The sequence below is a fragment of the Laetiporus sulphureus genome (genome assembly GCF_001632365.1).
Source record: "Laetiporus sulphureus 93-53 unplaced genomic scaffold LAESUscaffold_115, whole genome shotgun sequence".
NCBI lineage: Eukaryota > Fungi > Basidiomycota > Agaricomycetes > Polyporales > Laetiporaceae > Laetiporus > Laetiporus sulphureus.
In genome coordinates, this window is record NW_024468624.1 from 1 (window position 1) to 16,758 (window position 16,758).

The 16,758-nt window shown below is 53.6% G+C and overlaps 8 protein-coding genes across 8 annotated transcripts; 4 read left to right on the plus strand and 4 right to left on the minus strand.

Moving 5' to 3' along the window:
- Window positions 1–647: 647 nt before the first annotated feature.
- Window positions 648–1,170, plus strand: LAESUDRAFT_71998 (uncharacterized protein). The gene has a single exon (XM_040907727.1). The coding sequence runs from the start codon at window positions 765–767 to the stop codon at window positions 1,122–1,124; it is 360 nt and encodes a 119-aa protein (XP_040757501.1). The 5' UTR covers window positions 648–764; the 3' UTR covers window positions 1,125–1,170.
- Window positions 1,171–3,100, minus strand: LAESUDRAFT_72032 (uncharacterized protein). The gene is made up of 4 exons (XM_040907793.1): window positions 2,794–3,100; window positions 1,798–2,743; window positions 1,672–1,743; window positions 1,171–1,617 (listed from the first exon to the last, which is right to left on the minus strand). The coding sequence occupies exons 1-4, from the start codon at window positions 2,896–2,898 to the stop codon at window positions 1,217–1,219; spliced, it is 1,524 nt and encodes a 507-aa protein (XP_040757502.1). The 5' UTR covers window positions 2,899–3,100; the 3' UTR covers window positions 1,171–1,216.
- A 254-nt stretch (window positions 3,101–3,354) lies between these two features.
- On the plus strand, window positions 3,355–4,434 carry LAESUDRAFT_739836 (EF-hand; the record flags this gene model as incomplete). Its single annotated transcript, XM_040911043.1, has 8 exons — window positions 3,355–3,500; window positions 3,561–3,625; window positions 3,694–3,723; window positions 3,784–3,824; window positions 3,877–3,912; window positions 3,968–3,994; window positions 4,045–4,180; window positions 4,244–4,434. The coding sequence occupies 8 exons, from the start codon at window positions 3,355–3,357 to the stop codon at window positions 4,432–4,434; spliced, it is 672 nt and encodes a 223-aa protein (XP_040757503.1).
- A 557-nt stretch (window positions 4,435–4,991) lies between these two features.
- LAESUDRAFT_667575 (P-loop containing nucleoside triphosphate hydrolase protein) lies at window positions 4,992–6,863 on the minus strand (the record flags this gene model as incomplete). The annotated part of the gene is made up of 2 exons (XM_040905316.1): window positions 4,992–6,064; window positions 6,122–6,863. 2 exons carry the CDS (start codon window positions 6,861–6,863, stop codon window positions 4,992–4,994), a joined length of 1,815 nt encoding a protein of 604 aa, XP_040757504.1.
- Window positions 6,864–8,658: 1,795 nt separating this feature from the next.
- LAESUDRAFT_72073 (uncharacterized protein) lies at window positions 8,659–9,217 on the plus strand. Its single transcript, XM_040907875.1, has one exon. The coding sequence runs from the start codon at window positions 8,767–8,769 to the stop codon at window positions 9,112–9,114; it is 348 nt and encodes a 115-aa protein (XP_040757505.1). The 5' UTR covers window positions 8,659–8,766; the 3' UTR covers window positions 9,115–9,217.
- Window positions 9,218–9,472: 255 nt separating this feature from the next.
- On the minus strand, window positions 9,473–9,892 carry LAESUDRAFT_72076 (uncharacterized protein). Its single transcript, XM_040907884.1, has 3 exons — window positions 9,801–9,892; window positions 9,572–9,750; window positions 9,473–9,520 (listed from the first exon to the last, which is right to left on the minus strand). Exons 1-2 carry the CDS (start codon window positions 9,849–9,851, stop codon window positions 9,610–9,612), a joined length of 192 nt encoding a protein of 63 aa, XP_040757506.1. The 5' UTR covers window positions 9,852–9,892; the 3' UTR covers window positions 9,473–9,520; window positions 9,572–9,609.
- A 207-nt stretch (window positions 9,893–10,099) lies between these two features.
- Window positions 10,100–13,629, plus strand: LAESUDRAFT_765215 (uncharacterized protein; the record flags this gene model as incomplete). The annotated part of the gene is made up of 8 exons (XM_040913604.1): window positions 10,100–10,288; window positions 10,486–10,976; window positions 11,026–11,186; window positions 11,241–11,453; window positions 11,508–11,639; window positions 11,702–11,862; window positions 11,922–12,597; window positions 12,659–13,629. The coding sequence occupies 8 exons, from the start codon at window positions 10,100–10,102 to the stop codon at window positions 13,627–13,629; spliced, it is 2,994 nt and encodes a 997-aa protein (XP_040757507.1).
- Window positions 13,630–14,116: 487 nt separating this feature from the next.
- LAESUDRAFT_746029 (uncharacterized protein) lies at window positions 14,117–16,045 on the minus strand (the record flags this gene model as incomplete). The annotated part of the gene is made up of 4 exons (XM_040911405.1): window positions 14,117–14,621; window positions 14,680–15,802; window positions 15,866–15,920; window positions 16,002–16,045. 4 exons carry the CDS (start codon window positions 16,043–16,045, stop codon window positions 14,227–14,229), a joined length of 1,617 nt encoding a protein of 538 aa, XP_040757508.1. The 3' UTR covers window positions 14,117–14,226.
- Between the last annotated feature and the right edge of the window lie 713 nt (window positions 16,046–16,758).

Genomic DNA, 16,758 nt, shown 5'->3' on the forward strand with positions numbered 1-16,758 from the left:
GACTGGATGAAAGACGATGGTGCTGACGTGCTGTGCGTTCGGTTTGTTTGTAGATCTGGTTGACTTGTCTACCCCGGAGGAGTTCCCGCGTGCAGCGGGTTAGCTCCGTGCATACCCTGTCTTGTTATGATTCCCACCGATCTGTGTTGCTGTTTGTGCTGCCTGCCTCTGCTGATGCTGTTGCTGCCTGCTTTGTCTATGCGATGCGTCCTAGTCTTGTCTTCTCTACCATCATAGGCGGCGCCCTGTGCACATTTGTCTGCATATATACCCCAACCTGCCCTCGCCCCGTCCCCGCCCCCGTCTGCATCCCCGTCCCCATCACGACCGACTGACTGACTGACACGACAATGTCATCACCGTCGCCCGCAAATGTCACTGTCAACCGGCTGTCTCTCGACCCTGTACTTGGCGGTGTCTCGTACAAAGATGCCTCCGCGTTATATACCCGCTGATGGGCAGGTACGCCCGAGTGATCAATCCCTCCCTGCCGCCCGCCCGCCCGTGCATTGGCGTGTCTTAGGCTCCTAGCCGATATGACGCATCAATCAGGCACAATGAAGCTGGAGGCGGGGGTTGGGGGCTGCTGCGGGAGCTAGTGCTGGTGCCTGGAACTTGGAGCTTGGAGAGGAGGGCGTGGGGAGGGAGGCAAGGTCGCATGCATGCATACTTCAAGTTTTTTTTGTAGCGTTTGTTTTGCTTTTATCTCGTTATTGGTTGTCTGGATTGGTCTTTGCTGGATGCGTGTTTTTGTACAGTAGGACATGGATGTGTGTGTTAATGTGTATCATACGCGGGATGCTATCGATGTATGTAACAAATGTTCAGCACAGGTTTTGGTTCAGTTGGACTTTTTTTGTAATAAATATGTATATTGTTCGGCGTCTGGGGTAGGCGCCCTCCAGCTGAATCGGATAGTGTCAGATTCTATTTGCTCATTTGTGATGATCCAGGAAAGCTGTCTTGGCTTGCCGGATGGTGGAACGGATCGTTTGGTTTTTGAATCTGAAGGCTGCGAGTTCGACCTTCGCGGTGGGCTAGTGTTCTTTTTTACGTTCACAATCAGTTTTTGTTGCATGTTCGGCCACGTACAAAGCCTCCATAGAATGTGTATCCATCCGTAAGACAATCATCTTTGCTCTCTCTATCCAATCGCGAAAATAAATCAAGTCTGTCCAACATCTCCCTTCAACCGGGTGTGCACCACACACGATGCTCACTCATCAACTTCATCCCCATCCACCTCCAGCACAAACCTGGAATCCATCTCCGCGCCCGCCCGCGCCATCGTGTCCTCTTTCGCACAGACGTATCGGTGCAGCATGAAGTCCTCGTCCTCGCCCGTCTCTACCACCAGCACCATGCGCGCCCTGCCCAACCAACCGACAATAATCAGCCCAGAACAATAACTACAAGCAGAGTGATTGTGGGTGGGTGGAAAGGGGGCGTACCGATCATAGAGATGCTCGATGCCGAACGTGCGGCACGCCTGCATGAGCACCTTCCCGACGGTGTGTCGCGCGCGCGTCTTGAACTGACACGCCTGGATGCCCGACGTGCCGTCGTCGTACTCGATCGAGACGACGAACCGGTCTTCGGCCGGGTTTGGCGTTGGTGCTGTTGAGTGTGAACTTTTGTGCGTTAGGGTAGGATGTTGGTGCGTAGGCTCACCGGTGGTCTGTGGTTGAGGAGTCAATGGGGTAGGTCCTTTCTTCGATCTCGTAGGAGAGTCGATTGGGCGGTCTGAGCAGCATGGCGTTAGAGTTGATTCGGGTGATCATGTTAATCGAGACCTACTTGATATTGGCTTCACCCCTTGATTACTCGTTCCATTCGCCGCCACCGCTGACGTCAACGCGCTCAGCTTCACGGGCGATCGAAACGGTGTCCTCGGCGTATGCGTGAACTTCAACTGGCTCTCGAAAGCGTGGTTACGTTTCGGGGTGGCCAGCGACGACAGCTTCAATTGGCGTACGCTGGAGGAAAGTGGACGTTTGGATTCGTCGACGAAGAGCGCCTCCGCCCAATTCGGGCTGGGGTTCGCTCTCTTGGATACGGTATTGTTTGCTTCTTTCTTGATTACAATGTCTGGCTCCTCCTGGAGTTTGTCCCGCCTGGGGGTGGCCTTCAATGCCTTCTTATCTTTCTCCGCGCCTTTTGACTCGTCTTGCAAATTATACTGCTTCGACGCTGCATTCTGTGCCTTTTTCTCCTTCTCCGGCGTGCTGTGCTCATCCTGAAACTCATCCTCCTCCTCGTCCTCCTCCTCAGAGTACACACTCCCACGCGACGTACCCTTGCTCTTGCTGGGAGAGGCGATGACTCCCCGTACTTCCTCTTCCTCATCCTCGTCCTCAACGTTCGTCGCGCTCAGACTCACGTCCAGATCCAACTTGCCCAACAGCGCTGACGCGGGGGCAAATCCTGAATTCGACACGAGAGACAACCGGGAAAGCCGCCTGTTTCTCCCCTCAGACAGGACGCGCGGCGAGGGGCGCGCGCCGTGCTCGTGTGTTATCACTCGCGACGCGCTCTCCGCTGCCGTCGAAGTCAACGTGTTGCTTGACGTCCGGGAAGAGGTGGTGCGCGTCTCGACGGAGACGGATGCGAGCACGCGACGGATGCCCTCCCACGCATCGGCGTGGATGCGGACTTTCTGTCCTGCACAGCCCGCGAGGCCGTGCGTCACCAGACAGAGCTCGCCATCCAGGGAGAATTCCTGCTGGGCAGTTTTGATCGCATCCTGCGAGGGCATCAGAAATGCACTGGAAGTTGGGCATAGCAAACAGGTACCTCGTAGGTTTCCGGCAGTGGCAGGAGGACATGCTCAGACCCATGGAAGAGGACAATGAGCTCTGCGGAAGAGCGGGTGTCTGCGTCTGTACACCTGAATAGCATGCTAAGTGGATGGAAGGAACGAAGAGTTCGAGCGTCGTGGCGCGCGTGTGGCGTATGTCGGACGCGGTTCGACTCCTGGGCACGTGATGGCGTGTCTGTGTCGTGATCGTGATCGGTTCGATTCAGGCTCCCTCGAAGGATCCATCTTCTGTACGTACGCAGCCTTGCCACCTCAGAACTCGGCAGGCATATCGATGCAGTGCTCTACTCCTACCTGCTGTGCAAAATTCTGGACTCAGAACCTGGATATCTGAAAAATGGACCACGCTCAGGAGCTGGCCGCACTGCCGCCTTACTCACGCTGTGGTAGGCTTGGCACTGCGCCCTGGTTGTGGACAAGCGCGCCAAGAAGCGGTGCATTCCTGTCGACGCTCGTCAGGAGTACAAAGTCGTCTTCAGAGTCTCCTTGACGAAGCATCTTTCCCCGACACACTCTATCCAGCAGCACAGAACAGCATGTCCTACGGAGGCGGATACGGTGGCGGTTATGGTGGTGGTGGATACGGCGGGGGTGGGGGCTATGGAGGCCAATACAGCGGCGAACCAGGCGGATTCGCGCCTCAACGCCCGCCGCAGGGTCCTCCTCCTGGTGCGGACCCTCAGTGAGTGTGCAATATCCTGCGGAGAGAAAAATGCGCGCGCTAATATGTGTGGGTGTGCAGGCTGTGGCAGTGGTTCATCTCGGTCGACGCTGACCATTCGGGGCAGATCAGCGTGCACGAGCTCCGTGAGTTGTTTGAAGATGTTATTTAAATCATTGTTCCTCAGGTCTGAATGTAATTTTGTGGCTTGCAGAGAAGGCGTTGATCAACGGCGATTGGTCGCGTAAGTGTGATCATCCATTTGAATGAATTGTGGTTCGGAGACTGACATCATCGCGCACAGCGTTCGATCTTGACACTGTTAAGATGTTGATGACAATGTTTGTGCGTTGTACGTTCGTCTGATCCAAGTCGTTGCTCTGATCATATTGAGCAGGACTCTGACCGGAGTGGTACGATTGGCTTCAACGAGGTAACGCTTCGTCCACTCGTTCTCAGACGGACTCTAGCTCATTTCTACCGCGAAGTTTTCCGGCCTGTGGAAGTACATCAAGGTACGCTAATTATGTTCGCCAATCCGCAACTGTCTGACCGACCATCCCAGGACTGGCAAAACGTCTACCGACACTTCGACCGGGACCACTCCGGCTCGATCGACGTGCGCGAACTGCGCGATGCGCTCACGCAGTTTGGGTACAACCTCTCGCCGCAGCTGCTCCAGCTCGTCGAGCGCAAGTACGGTGAGTTTCTCCCCCTCCACTCTCTCGCGCACATCCCGCTGACCTGGGCAGATATCACTGAAGGACCCGGCGTGGGCAAGTCAGGCTCCGCGGGAACGGATGGGCCGCCGGGGATCACGTTCGACCGCTTCGTGCGCGCGTGCGTCGCGGTGAAGCAGCTCACGGAGTCGTTCCAGCGCCTCGACACGGACCGCGATGGGTGGATACAGATCAATTATGAGCAGTTCATGAAGACGATACTGAGCTTGCCGTAGGGTCAGACAAGACGTGAGTGGTTTAGCGATGGGTGATGTGGTGGGAATAGCTGATGCAGGAAACAGGAATCGGTGGACGCAGTGTATTAGTATGGACCAAACTCCCGTTCTTTAGTTGACAGGACTGGCCTATGTGTACCCTCACGTTGAATTGAAAGCGTTCAAATGACGTTCATGTCTAACAGAGACGGTTTGTCTGATCGATGATAGGTATGTAGAGCCGACGTGTGGTAACAGTGGGATGTCACGAGAGCCCGGTGGTCTCCTCAGGTCTTTCGTACTGTATAGAGGTCAACGACGTAAACGAGTGTCGCGTATAGTAAGCAACGGCGGGAACGCCTGCGATTGAGTCGCAAAAGTGTTGCTCGAAAGCCAACAGAGCAAGACCTTCATCATGTGCGGAATGCATTACGGCTCATGATATACGATGTGCGGCTTTTGATGATCCTCCATGGTGCATTTCTTGTGTGAGAATTGCATGTATGCTTCACTGAAAGCTTTAAGGCGCCGTGGAGGTCTTCGAATGGGCGCTGCGAACCAACACCGCAAGCCCGGGTTCACTTCACCTCATGCGCTTCCCCATCCTTCAACAGCAGCCTCTGCAGGCCCTCCTGCCGAGTCCACGGCACCTCCTCCTCAAAATGGTTGATAATCACACATGCCTGCGTCGGCAACAGCCCTCGACCGCCATCCGCCAAATACCTCCGCACCGCCTGCACCATCCCATCGTCCATCCCAGACCACACCTCATCGAGCAGCACGAGCTGCTGCCGGCCCACCAGCGCGCGCATCAGCAGCACGATCGACTGCTCGCCAGGCGAGAGGTCCACGAAATGGCGCTTCGCGAACGCCTTGTCCTCCTCCGCCTCGTAGTCGCCGTCCGCCACGCGGCCCGCCCACGAACGGGGCCCGAGGCCTTCGAGCACCTGCCACATCCGGCGGACGCGCCACGTCTCGACCCTCCCAGCAGGCTCGAGCGACGTGCCATCTGCATTCATCCCAACGTGCAGTCGCCCGCGCGGCACGAACTCGCCGTGGAAGCCCGTTCCGACGACGTCCCACACTGTCATGCCCGGCCGCCGCGGGAACGCGTGGTGTAGCTCGGGCGAGGTGCGCCCGATGCGCCCGTTGAGCGCCACAGTCGGCCAGCTGTCGCGCTGTCGTCCCAATATGCGCAGGCAGTCGGCGTGTGTGAACGACTGCGGGTGCTCGCCAGTGATCATGGCGAGGAGCGTCGTCTTTCCAGCACCATTGTCGCCCATCAGGTGCCAGCGTGAGTTTTCGTGGATCGTCCAGTTGACGTTTTTGAGCACCTGACGGTCGCCGTAGCTGAGGTTGAGATCAGAGACGCGGATGATCTCGTAGCCGAGCTTTCGCTCGCCTTGCTGGGTGGTGTGGTGGAGCCCCAGATTGGCCCGGAACTTCCCTTCGATCTCCGAGGCAAGCTCCTGCTTTGTCCCTGTCAGGACCGTGTGTTCGGATGTGACCAAGGCGACATGGGTGATCCAGTCAGGAAGAGGATCATTTGGACGCATCCCGAGAATAACGTGCGGGTTGCTCGGATCCGAAGAAAAGTGCAACCTGCGCAGGAATCTTACAAGTAAGGAACGCGTATCGACATCGAGCCCCGCTAACGAGTAGACAGAATGAATCAGCATCTCGTCGTCTCCGAGGCGATGCAACTCACTTAACGGCTCATCCAACAGAAGCAGCGAAGGCTGGCGCAATAGCGCTTTCGCAATCCGCACCAGACGCATCTGTCCGTTACTCAGTGCAACGACAGGGAGCTCTAAAAGCTTTGATAGGCCAAGGTCACGGATAAGCTTTTTGAACAGCGTCTGCTTCTTCGAATGTGTAGATCCGTCGACGCGCCTCCTTTCGTGCAAAGAAGGGATGGCCAGTTTGTCTGTCGACGGGCCGGATTCAGTGAAGTAGGCCTCCCGCAGCGTCTTCTTGTCACCGTCACGGATAGCCCCGTACCGAGCGGTGTAGTCATAGAACTCTGCTCCCGGCGTATTTCGACCACTGCTCACAAGCACTACGTGTGAGGCGAGGTCTTTGTGCTTGATAAAAGGGAATATGCCATCTGGAGGGAAAGGATCAATCCGCCGCTGACCTATCAGAGCTTTCAGCAAAGTGCGCTTGCTGCTGCCATAGCCAGCGGTGACGATGGCCCATGCCTCATTTGGCCGAACAGTCCAGGAGACGTCTCGCAAGAGAGGCTCGGATATGCCACTGGAGTCCCCGAGAGAGTAGATGGAGGACTTGGGTATGTGGAGGATGAGCGCGGAAGAATGTTCTGATGTCGGTGCAGAGGAGCGGTGATCAGTGTTCTGCGATATCGTTGCAGCTTCCTCGCTATAACAACGGACGAAAGACAGTCGGTGCAGCAGGCGTATAGGTGGACGAAAGCATGCTAGGTTGAACATAGCATACCAGACGATGCTAGATGGAAGGTACGGACAGTGTTCCGCACTACTGGGTGGCTATAATTTTGCGCAGATACTAGGATTGCCGTATAGAAATGGACGCCGATTGCAAGCGTTCGTGAGCGTGAGCGATAGAGGTTTTGCGATTTTCTGAGGTGGGTGAGTTGAATCGTGGAGCGTGAATTGAATGGCGGTGTTCCTGCTGCAAGAGGGATGGCACGTCTTGATCACAAGCTGCTGCTCCGAAGGAAGGATTTATTAGACGGGCAAAATAAGTACGGGCAAGTGGCAAGTGACTCGGAGCAGACGCGATCGAGCCGATCAGTAAACCGTCTGCTTAGTCAGCAATACAATTTCTCATCGGACACCAAACAACTATTCCTCAACTTATTGGTTTGCGCAAATCAATGCCGCATACGGTACACCTGCTCATAACGCATAATGTCGGTGCCCAGGTTTGGCTATGCATTATGAGGTAGTATGCATTACCAGGCTGTCACATAGTGTGACGTTGAGTGACTATGCGTGACTTTTCAAGGTAGGGCTGTCACGCACACAAAATAGGCCTCACATTTCACCAGATTATTACTCCTTTTTTGCGACAAACCTGGTTTAGTACCCCCAAATTTGGACATAAACATAATTTATAAACATAATTATGGGACAAAAATGGTGTTATGCGTCCTGTATAACCTTCAATGCACGTGAAATTTCCTAGTTAGATATTATTCTCACGATATCATAATGCATAATGCCGCGTTTTAGGTATGCATTATGCGGTATGAGATCTCATGCATAATTTGGCGGGCACCAACTCCGTGCCCACATGGAGCTATGCGTTATGAGGTGTTATGCACTATGAGGGAATGCATTATGAGCAGGTGTACTGTACATCGATCTGTATCTGCATATCGCCGTGATGGCTCGGGGGCTAGAGTTGTGGCTTATATTCTCTGATCGAAAAGGTGCCACTGGAACGGTTGTCGCATTAGTAGGCGTGCTCAATTCTTAGAGTTCGGCACGCCAGTTCAGTTCGTCGACCTCAAATACCAAGGGGACGGCGATGCCGAGCAGATGCCGAGTATTATGTAAGCCAAGTGGCTCGTGGGAACGCTAGGCAGGGAACAGGAGTGGCGAGATTATTTCCGAAGGATTGCTTTACATTTTCTCGATTTTTATTGCCATCTCCCGTCGCACCTTCCCTCAGGCTCTGGTTTACCATGGATTGCAACATGTATGCACAGAGTTGCTTAGCCTGAATGTTAAAATGCTTCCAAGCAATAATTACACAGACTATCTCAGCACATTTGATGACAGCAATATGCAGGACCATGCAGTAGCTGCTGTCAATGTCATTATTGTTCCTCATCTATGTTGTGACTTTGTGAGAGTGAGATACACAGCCATTCGTCACTGTGATCCCCACCGAGGTTGTCTGCAGCTGGACACCACAAACCGTGAGAAGATTGTGGGTGTGCAGTCTTCTTTTCAGGGATGTCCGCATCGCAATTTGGGGTTTACACAAGCAGCAATTCACACAAGAAATGTAGGAATGTCCCAAAGATAGAATTAACTGCCGGACATCTCAACAGCCACATTTGCTTATGTAATTCTCGGCATTTGCTCGGCATCGCCGTTCCTTTGGTATTTGAGGTCGACGAACTGAACTGGCGTGCCGAACTCTAAGAATTGAGCACGCCTAGTATCGCACTGTCCTCCCAGCCCCCAGGTCAGCATTGCTGGTCTCCGCTGATAGAATTGTAGTTCTCTACAGTTCGACAAGAACATATTGCCCACGTTTGATGGCGAAGAACAGCACGTCATGATCCACTATTGAGTGAAGGATGCGAATCTTCGGAAGGTATGACCGCCAAAGACCCGACAGCGCCCAATTCGGCCCAGAATGCATCCAATAAGTGTCGCTGGATTCTTTCTCGGTCCATCGAGTGTAGCTAGAACGCGTCGTCTGCGACGCCCGATAGCTTGGGGCCTGGGTCGCAACTCATCGCCAGGTCTCAGAGGGATCTCTGCATCGATGTCGAGGGTAGGCGTGGATCGGTGTGAAGCTCAGGAATACCAAGATCGGTGCTTGCTGGTCACCCAGAGCAATGCTGCCGAACGGAGCAGTCAGGATTCCCTCCGTTCGGAACCTCGTAAAGTTACTGCCGACCAAGCAGCTGAAATGTCCCTCTTCGGGGTCCGGGAGGGCTCTTCGACCCAACGGAAGGGAATCAGCCAGGGAGGGAAATGAACCATGCGTGTTCGAGCACTTCCTATGCGCTATCCAGGTAGGCACACACGTGGAGCTCGGAGGGGATTTTGAGTAATGGTGCTACAATCTCTTAAGATCATCCATGAAAGGTCTTTGTATTTGAGGTTTCCACGAAGTTTGATGTATGCCTGCAATGATCGACAAGTCTCTACCGAGGTCGAGATGCAACGCGCTCCGAATGGTAACCTTTCCATCACGCTCAGGGAATTCGGGTCTTCAGGAAGTCCATCGAGTCGCATCTCCTCCCCCATCCTGGCATGCTGAAGCGTAATATGCGTTCATGCGACTCATCGAGTGATTTCTGCATTTTGACCGAAAATTATCGGTGGGGGTTGACGGCGTGTTAGCCTTAGGATTGCTTTCAATGAGCTCCTTCGCATTAACTCTGTTACAGTCCCTTAGATTTCCATTCTTTTCCAGAACGAGAATTACTTGCGAGTGTCTGTCTAAAGCGACAATCAGGTCGTCATCGGGCTAAGCTTGTGGCAAGCAACAGAACGATGATACGCAGTACGACAGATGGATCTGTCGGCCGTATAAGTCTCTTCTTGCAACCGCTACAGTTGAATTAATTAGAATCATGATCAGGTGAAGAGTTGCAGGGGCAACAAGTTCCTGATCTCTAGCTGAGGTTGAAGTCTGAAGACGCAACACAGTTTGCTCACTCGTGGCTGATTGTCTGCGCATCCTATATAGCGACTTGGGGTCTTGGTCATACAGGCTGCCAATGCACCTTCAGGCTATATCTTCATTTTGCGAGAGTCAGCCAAGACAAAGAGAACGAGTGACGGTGACGATGATACACCGAGGTCACGTGCATGTGACGTTTCGTGGGAAGCGCCCGACTCGCCATCCTTGGAATCTGGATTAGGGGGGCCACAACTTGCTGTGCCAGCACCCCTCATGCTCACAACTCAAATCTCGATTTGACCAATCTACCGAGACAGTCTACAAAGGCAGCAACATGGACGCGGAAAGGATACGTGGCTGGCTGACGGCGCCGTTCGGTTTCACAACGGTTCCAGTCACCACGTTGGCCGTCGTGCTCTACGCCTTGTTATTCTCTCTGGTCTCGCGTTCTGACCAGCTCTATGATGTTCCAAAGGACACAAGTGGATTGAATGTGGATAGGGCATATTTTGACTTGCACCAGGTGAGAATTGTGCCCGAATATTACGCAAATCACCGCATACATCACTTTTGGGAGTTCTGGGGGGTTATCAGACGAGATAAGATATTCTTCGTGGCGGAGTGCTATGGATGGTGATATGAGACGTTTGCACGTTTTACAGACGGCGTCTGATGAACTACTGTCTAATAGGCCTACGCTGATCATGCTTCACGTTTCAGATTACTGCGCGTCCGCACCCATACCTATCACATGCCAACGATGATGTGCGGACGTACCTCCTGTCGCAGCTCAAACCCATCGTTGCTGAACACGAGCACGTCCACCTGTCAGATGACCTGCTTTCCAACGCATCTTGGGTCATTAGAGGGTATGGCGTGTATTTCGAGGGGACGAACATCCTCGTCAAGATTGATGGGACGGATAGCTCACTGTCCAGACCAGACTCCAAGCCGACTGGTGTGCTCTTCTCCGCGCACTACGATTCGGTCTCTACCGGTCCTGGCGCTACAGATGACGGCATGGGGATCGTGACGTTGCTGGAACTTGTCAGGTACTTGTCCAACCCAAAGCATAGGCCGAGACGGACGGCCGTTTTCTTATTCAACAATGGGGAGGAAGACGGTCTGAATGGGGCATACGTGTACTGGAAGCACCCTTGGTCCAACCTCACTTCCAGCTTCATCAATCTGGAAGGGGCTGCATCAGGAGGGTGAGTTTTTGACCATAGTCACGATGAACACTGCTTTAGCTGCGAACAGCCGACCGCTACTTTTCCGTTCCACGTCTCTGGCACCTACACGCGCCTTTCTCTCGAGCGCCATCCGGCACCTGCAGGCGGACGTCGTGACCGGCGATGCGTTCAAGCGTGGCGTTATAAAGAGCCATACCGATTATGAAGTGTACGCGCTGGGCCTGAAGGGTGCGTCTTTAACATCACGTATGCGTACGGAGCTCAGACAATGCTCTGTTATAGGCAAGGCGGAGCCGATGGCTGGCCTAGACGTCGCGTTCTACAAGAATCGTGCATACTATCATACGACACGGGACTCGGTGCCTGGGGTGGGTTATGGACAGGGTCGAAAGGCACTGTGGGCGATGATGGAGGTTGCGAGGGGAGCAGGAGTCGCGCTGCTGAACGTCGACGAAACGTCCGATGACAATGGGCAATCTGGAGTGTACTTTGATCGTGAGTGCCTGTCAATATGGTGATGCCGTGCAACCTGCTTATGTCGCAAACCAGTTTTGAGATCTAAGCTCGTGCTATTCTCGCTGCACTCGCTCTTTGTGACCAACGTCATATTCCTTGTCATCGGACCTCTTACGACGTTCGTTCTATTGGTCGTTCTGCGGTTCGGGACTAAGAAGCCTTCTGGTGAGTTTTGAAGTATATTGCCTGAACGCGGGAGCATGCTGACTCGCTGGCATCGTTACGAGAGGAACGCGCGGCTGAGCAACACGCCACAAGTGGAACATGGGTCAGAACTAAAGAGGTCCTACGAGTTCTAATAGCTTGGAGCCGGTTCTGGGTGGCGCTCATATTGGGAGTAGCCGCTCAAATCGGCGTCGTAGCCGGCTATCTCAGCGTCAACCCCTACGTGAGCTCAAGTTGAAGTTATGGTTGAATATAACAACCACTAAGTGCCTTGCTCTACAGGTTGTCCATGCTCACCCATTTTTGGTGCTCATGACGTTTCTGTCCCTCTCCTTTCTCGTGATCGCCTTTCCGATTCAGTTGCTTCAGCGGCTTCTGCCTTCCCCACCATCCTCGCAGAAGCTAGCTATGCTACTCGAACATTATGTTTTCACCTGGATCCTGCTCATCGCCGCCACAGTCCAAGTCAACAAAAATCAGATCGGTGGTGGATACTGGATTACTGCATGGAATATTTGTGCATGGCTTGCGCTGTCGGTCGCATTTATTGAAGGAAGCGTACGGGCGCGGAGGATGGGAGACGCGGGCAACAAAGCGGCATTTGACATGACTGTGGACGATGTTCACGATGAGAGCAATGACACGGGCCGCCGGTTTGTCAGCGGCGTGCTGTACGAAGTCCCAGAAGACCCTCACCACCCCATAGACGAGCAGGAGCACAGTGACACTCAGGGCGAGATTGTTGAGACGGAGCCAACGGAGATTACGCCCCTAATGCACCAGAGCCGCGGAGTTGCCAGCGCAGATGCAGTGCATGCGAAATATGACGAGTTTGGCTGGTGGATCTTGCAGCTCCTTGTGGGCGTGCCAATTACTGCGCTGCTCCTGTTCCAGCTGGAGCTTCTTCAACTGCAAGCGATGATGAATACGCTGGTGGACGGAAGTAGCCCCTTAATTGGTGAGCACTGAGTACATGGCGTTCCGTCGTGTTTTTGATCAAATTCAAATTTGAACCGCAGTTTATGGAGCCCTCTCGGTACTATCGATGTTCATTTTCATTCCTCTGGCACCGTTTGCACATAAGCTCCACTATGGACTCACGCTCGTCGCATCAGTCCTTCTCGTTCTTGGACTGGTGTTTTCTTGGACTGCGTTGCCGTTTACCCTAGACAAGCCCTTCAAAGTATTCGTGCAACAGCAAGTTGAGGTTGACCTACCTCCTTACGATTCATTGTCGACTCCCTTAGCTGTCAATGCCGGCAACGCTGAAATGTCGGTGATTTTTCAGCAGAACAGCTCGAACAGGGTTGTGCGAGCTGTAACATCCCTGACTGGGCTGCACGGTTATGTCGACCGCCATATCGTACGTGACATGCCGTCATCCTGGGGAAAGGACGTGCAATGTCATGAGGACACGTTGGTCCGACCAGGCCTGTACGAATGTTTGTGGGAGAGCGAGCTCCTGCCCTGGCCTGGAGGGAACGAGACGGAGGGACCTCACGCGCAATGGATCGACGTCAAGACGACGCGACTGAACGACACTAGCGCAATGATATACGTTAAAGGGACCAATACACGTGGCTGCAGACTGTACTTTGACAAGCCGATCAGCTACTACAAGATCCGTCGCTCGGACGAGGAGGACGCGCCACAGGTGAGCGGTACCGATGGACAATTCTTGCCCGGATATGAGATGCCTGCGGAGGGCGTGAAGGAGGTGAGGCTGTGGACACGGACGTGGGAGAGAGGATTCTCGGTGGAGTTTGGATGGAATGGCACAGAGAACGACTCGAGCTCTGCCCATATGCAAGGGCGGGCTGCATGCGAGTGGGCAGAGTATGCCAGTGGCTCCGCTGGTGGGAGTACTCCAGTCGCACGTAGCGGCCTGATTCCTGCGTTGGAAGAGGTGAAGGCGTTCCTTCCCTTGTGGGCACTGCCTACCAAGTTGACCGATGGGCTGGTGGAGGTGTGGACTAAGTTCTCGATTTGACTGACACGTCATGGACATTGTGATGGATTAGACTGCCATTTCTCGGTGTATACATTCTTCAAAAACTATTGGCTGTCCTACACATGATGCTGAGACAAAGGCTTCGGGACTGGTATTAAGAACTGTCGCGATTTATTTGGAACGTGATGGCTGACCGTCTGGATGACACTTCTCGGAAGTGCTCATTCGTGTGGCCTGAACACGGCGTACTCGCCACTATGTCTGCACAACTACTAGGCGGACTTTCCGGGGCTGTGATCCTCTTTCACTCCCGGACCGTCTTTTCCACTCCTTCCAGTATCGTTTACATATCCAATCTCCCGGCCCTTTCATCCTCATGTCTCGCCATCGCCTCTTTTCTCCTCCACCTCATCCTGGCCGCCAGAACACCTCCGCCCAAGGTGACGAACCAGGATTCGAGATTCCTTCCCTACAAGCAGTACTTCATGTTCGGCCTCGTCGTCCTCACCACCATCCCCAACGCACTGTCGTGTGCCGCTCTACTTCGTCGTCGTGATCTGGATCACAATCGTCTCTCGAACGTCGTCAAGTCGGTGTGCCTACTGCATGGGTTTCTCGTCGAGGTATGTCGTCCATCTATGCCCCCTCCGTCATGAATGAAGACCTGCTCACAATCTCTCTCCCCATCTCTCTCTTTCTCCCTGACAGATGCTCGGGAAGAACCTCGAAGTCGCCAGAATTCTTGCCATATTTATAGACGACCACGTCCCTGGACTCCAGTCCGAGGTCGGTGCAGGTATAAGCCTCCATGCCGGAATAGCGGCCCAATGAGAGCTTAGTCGTGCCGCCGTACTTGGCGACGATGTAAAGGGGCTCGCCGTTCTTGTCCTCCGTGTCGGGACTGTTGACGAGGCGGCGAGGCAGAGCGCGAGTGATGGGGAGCTGGAGGTCGGCTGGGATGTTCCTGTTCCCGCGAACGGCAGCGATGGGCCAGAAGGGATCCTCGAGTTTACCGGCGCTGTATTGGTTTCCTGAAGAGTTGAATGTTAGTAAGCGAAATTGGAATGCCTTCAAGGGGACGGAACGCACCCAGGTCTACGATTTTACGCTCAAAATTCTCGAGCTTCTCCCCATCGACGGCGAATGTGGCGATATCGCGAGTGTAGTTGCGGTCGTCAACCCTGACGGAGATCTCGGGAGCCCAGTCGACTTCACCGAGCCTGCGGCCGTTGGTATCCTGCCAGTTGGCTTGGACTTCGTCGAAGAACGTCTGGAGAGTGGCGTTGTCTTCGTTCTGGGCGTCCAAGGCGGTCTGCTTGCGTCCCAGGGCCGTGCTGTTCGCCCCGCCCGACTTCAACTTCAAGGCCGCTAATTCTCCGGCATGTCTAATGGCATCGCGAAACCCGGTGTTGACGGCGTCTTCGATCTCGACGACGGCACGAGCGAGACGACGTTCACCACAGACAAGGATATGTTGAGGGTTGGCCGCGTCCAACTCGTAATGGGTGGTCGTGTCGACGGAGGCGACGTGTTTGTTGGTGAGGGCGAGGATTCTATCACTGGGGTCGCCATTGCTGGCCTTCATCTCCCGGAACAGGAACGTGAGGGTGCCCTGCGCATCATCGGACTGCCTGGCGATGGGGATGCCGAGGCCAGTGTTAAAGGGGTGGTTGAGGCCGAATATGGGACTGGTGTTGTCCTTGACGCTCATCAGAGGCGGGCCGACCAGCCTTTCGACCGACCCTTCGTACCACTCGACGACGACATCGGTGATCTGGGATTCAGCGAGGATGTCAAGGATATCGGGCGTGGCATTGTGAACACCCTCGGCGTTAATGGTGTTGGGACGAACCGCGATCCATACCACGACTGGGCCCAAAGTTTCCTCCTTGCCATCCTCGACGATCGAGAAGCGCACTGTCTTCAGCGCAGAGTACTTAAGGCCATGGGCCTTCATCGATGCTAAGATCTGAGGAGCGACAGTATCCCATACAGCGTTAAGCGGCGTATTGAAGACACCGTGGGCAGTTTTGTGGGGGATTTTGAAGAAGCGGGCTCTAAGCGCGGGGATGGGGAAGGGGTTGGCCTCGAAATCGGAACGCCACATGAGTTTGGGAGGGTTGCCGGAAATGCCATGATACCAGTAGGTCATCTCGAACTTGGAGATCAGTGCGGGGGAGACGACGGTGAGGGCGTCTGAGTCGTTACTGAGCTATGAGTAGAGGGTATCGGCCTCGCTGATGGTGGGAGAGGCGGGAAACGTAGGAGAGCCCACAGTGTCTTGTGGGGGAGCCTGGGCTGAGTATCTGCGATTGATACAGTCGACCATGCTGCTTCATGGTCGCGGCTGGAAAGGCAAAAAGATGTGAGTACGTGGAAACTGAAACGCGCAAGAAAGAAGATGAAGAGACTTACAGCCAAGGTTCTCGGGATCAGCCCTCACTTTTTCAACCATGATTCTGACACCCGGAGCAACGTCTATGGTGCGCGCCACCTAGTCACCGCTTCTTTTGTACAGTGGCCAATTTGGCCCATGGGCAGTGGTACTATACTGATAAACCCTACTATAGGGTTCCCCAATGGGCTGGCTTATCAGTTACATCGATCTGTATCCTATCGTATGAATAAAAATTAATACATCTGAGCCATTGACGCATGCCACAATCAACGAAGCAACAGAAGGCCTCTCACCCCAGACATGGGGCCATTTTTCTGCATGTAAAATGGAAAGAAAATGTGAATTAGTATTATAAAAATTGGGTATCTATTTGTCAAACCGGCAGATTGCTTTACACATTGGGCATTTGTAAATGATAATGGGATTATAAAATATGCTTAACCATATCGTAAGGGCAAATCTTATGTCTATTTCATGAATTTAACACAAGGATTTACGCACACTACAATTAATGTCACAGATTTTGGATATATGATGGGCAACCACACTTTTGCATACTTTGTCTTTTAGAAGGCACTTTGGAACTTATTATCACACAGGATATGCATAGATGGCAGATTATGACTCATTATTTGCGCTCGTGACAAAGTACAGACGACTAACTACTGTCTTTTTAAGACATAGATCAGGTCATTATACGACACCGTGATCTCCACCGGCTGCGGACGCGGCTTTTTCTTAGACCTCCAACGAGGCAGCTTCGCTTGAGG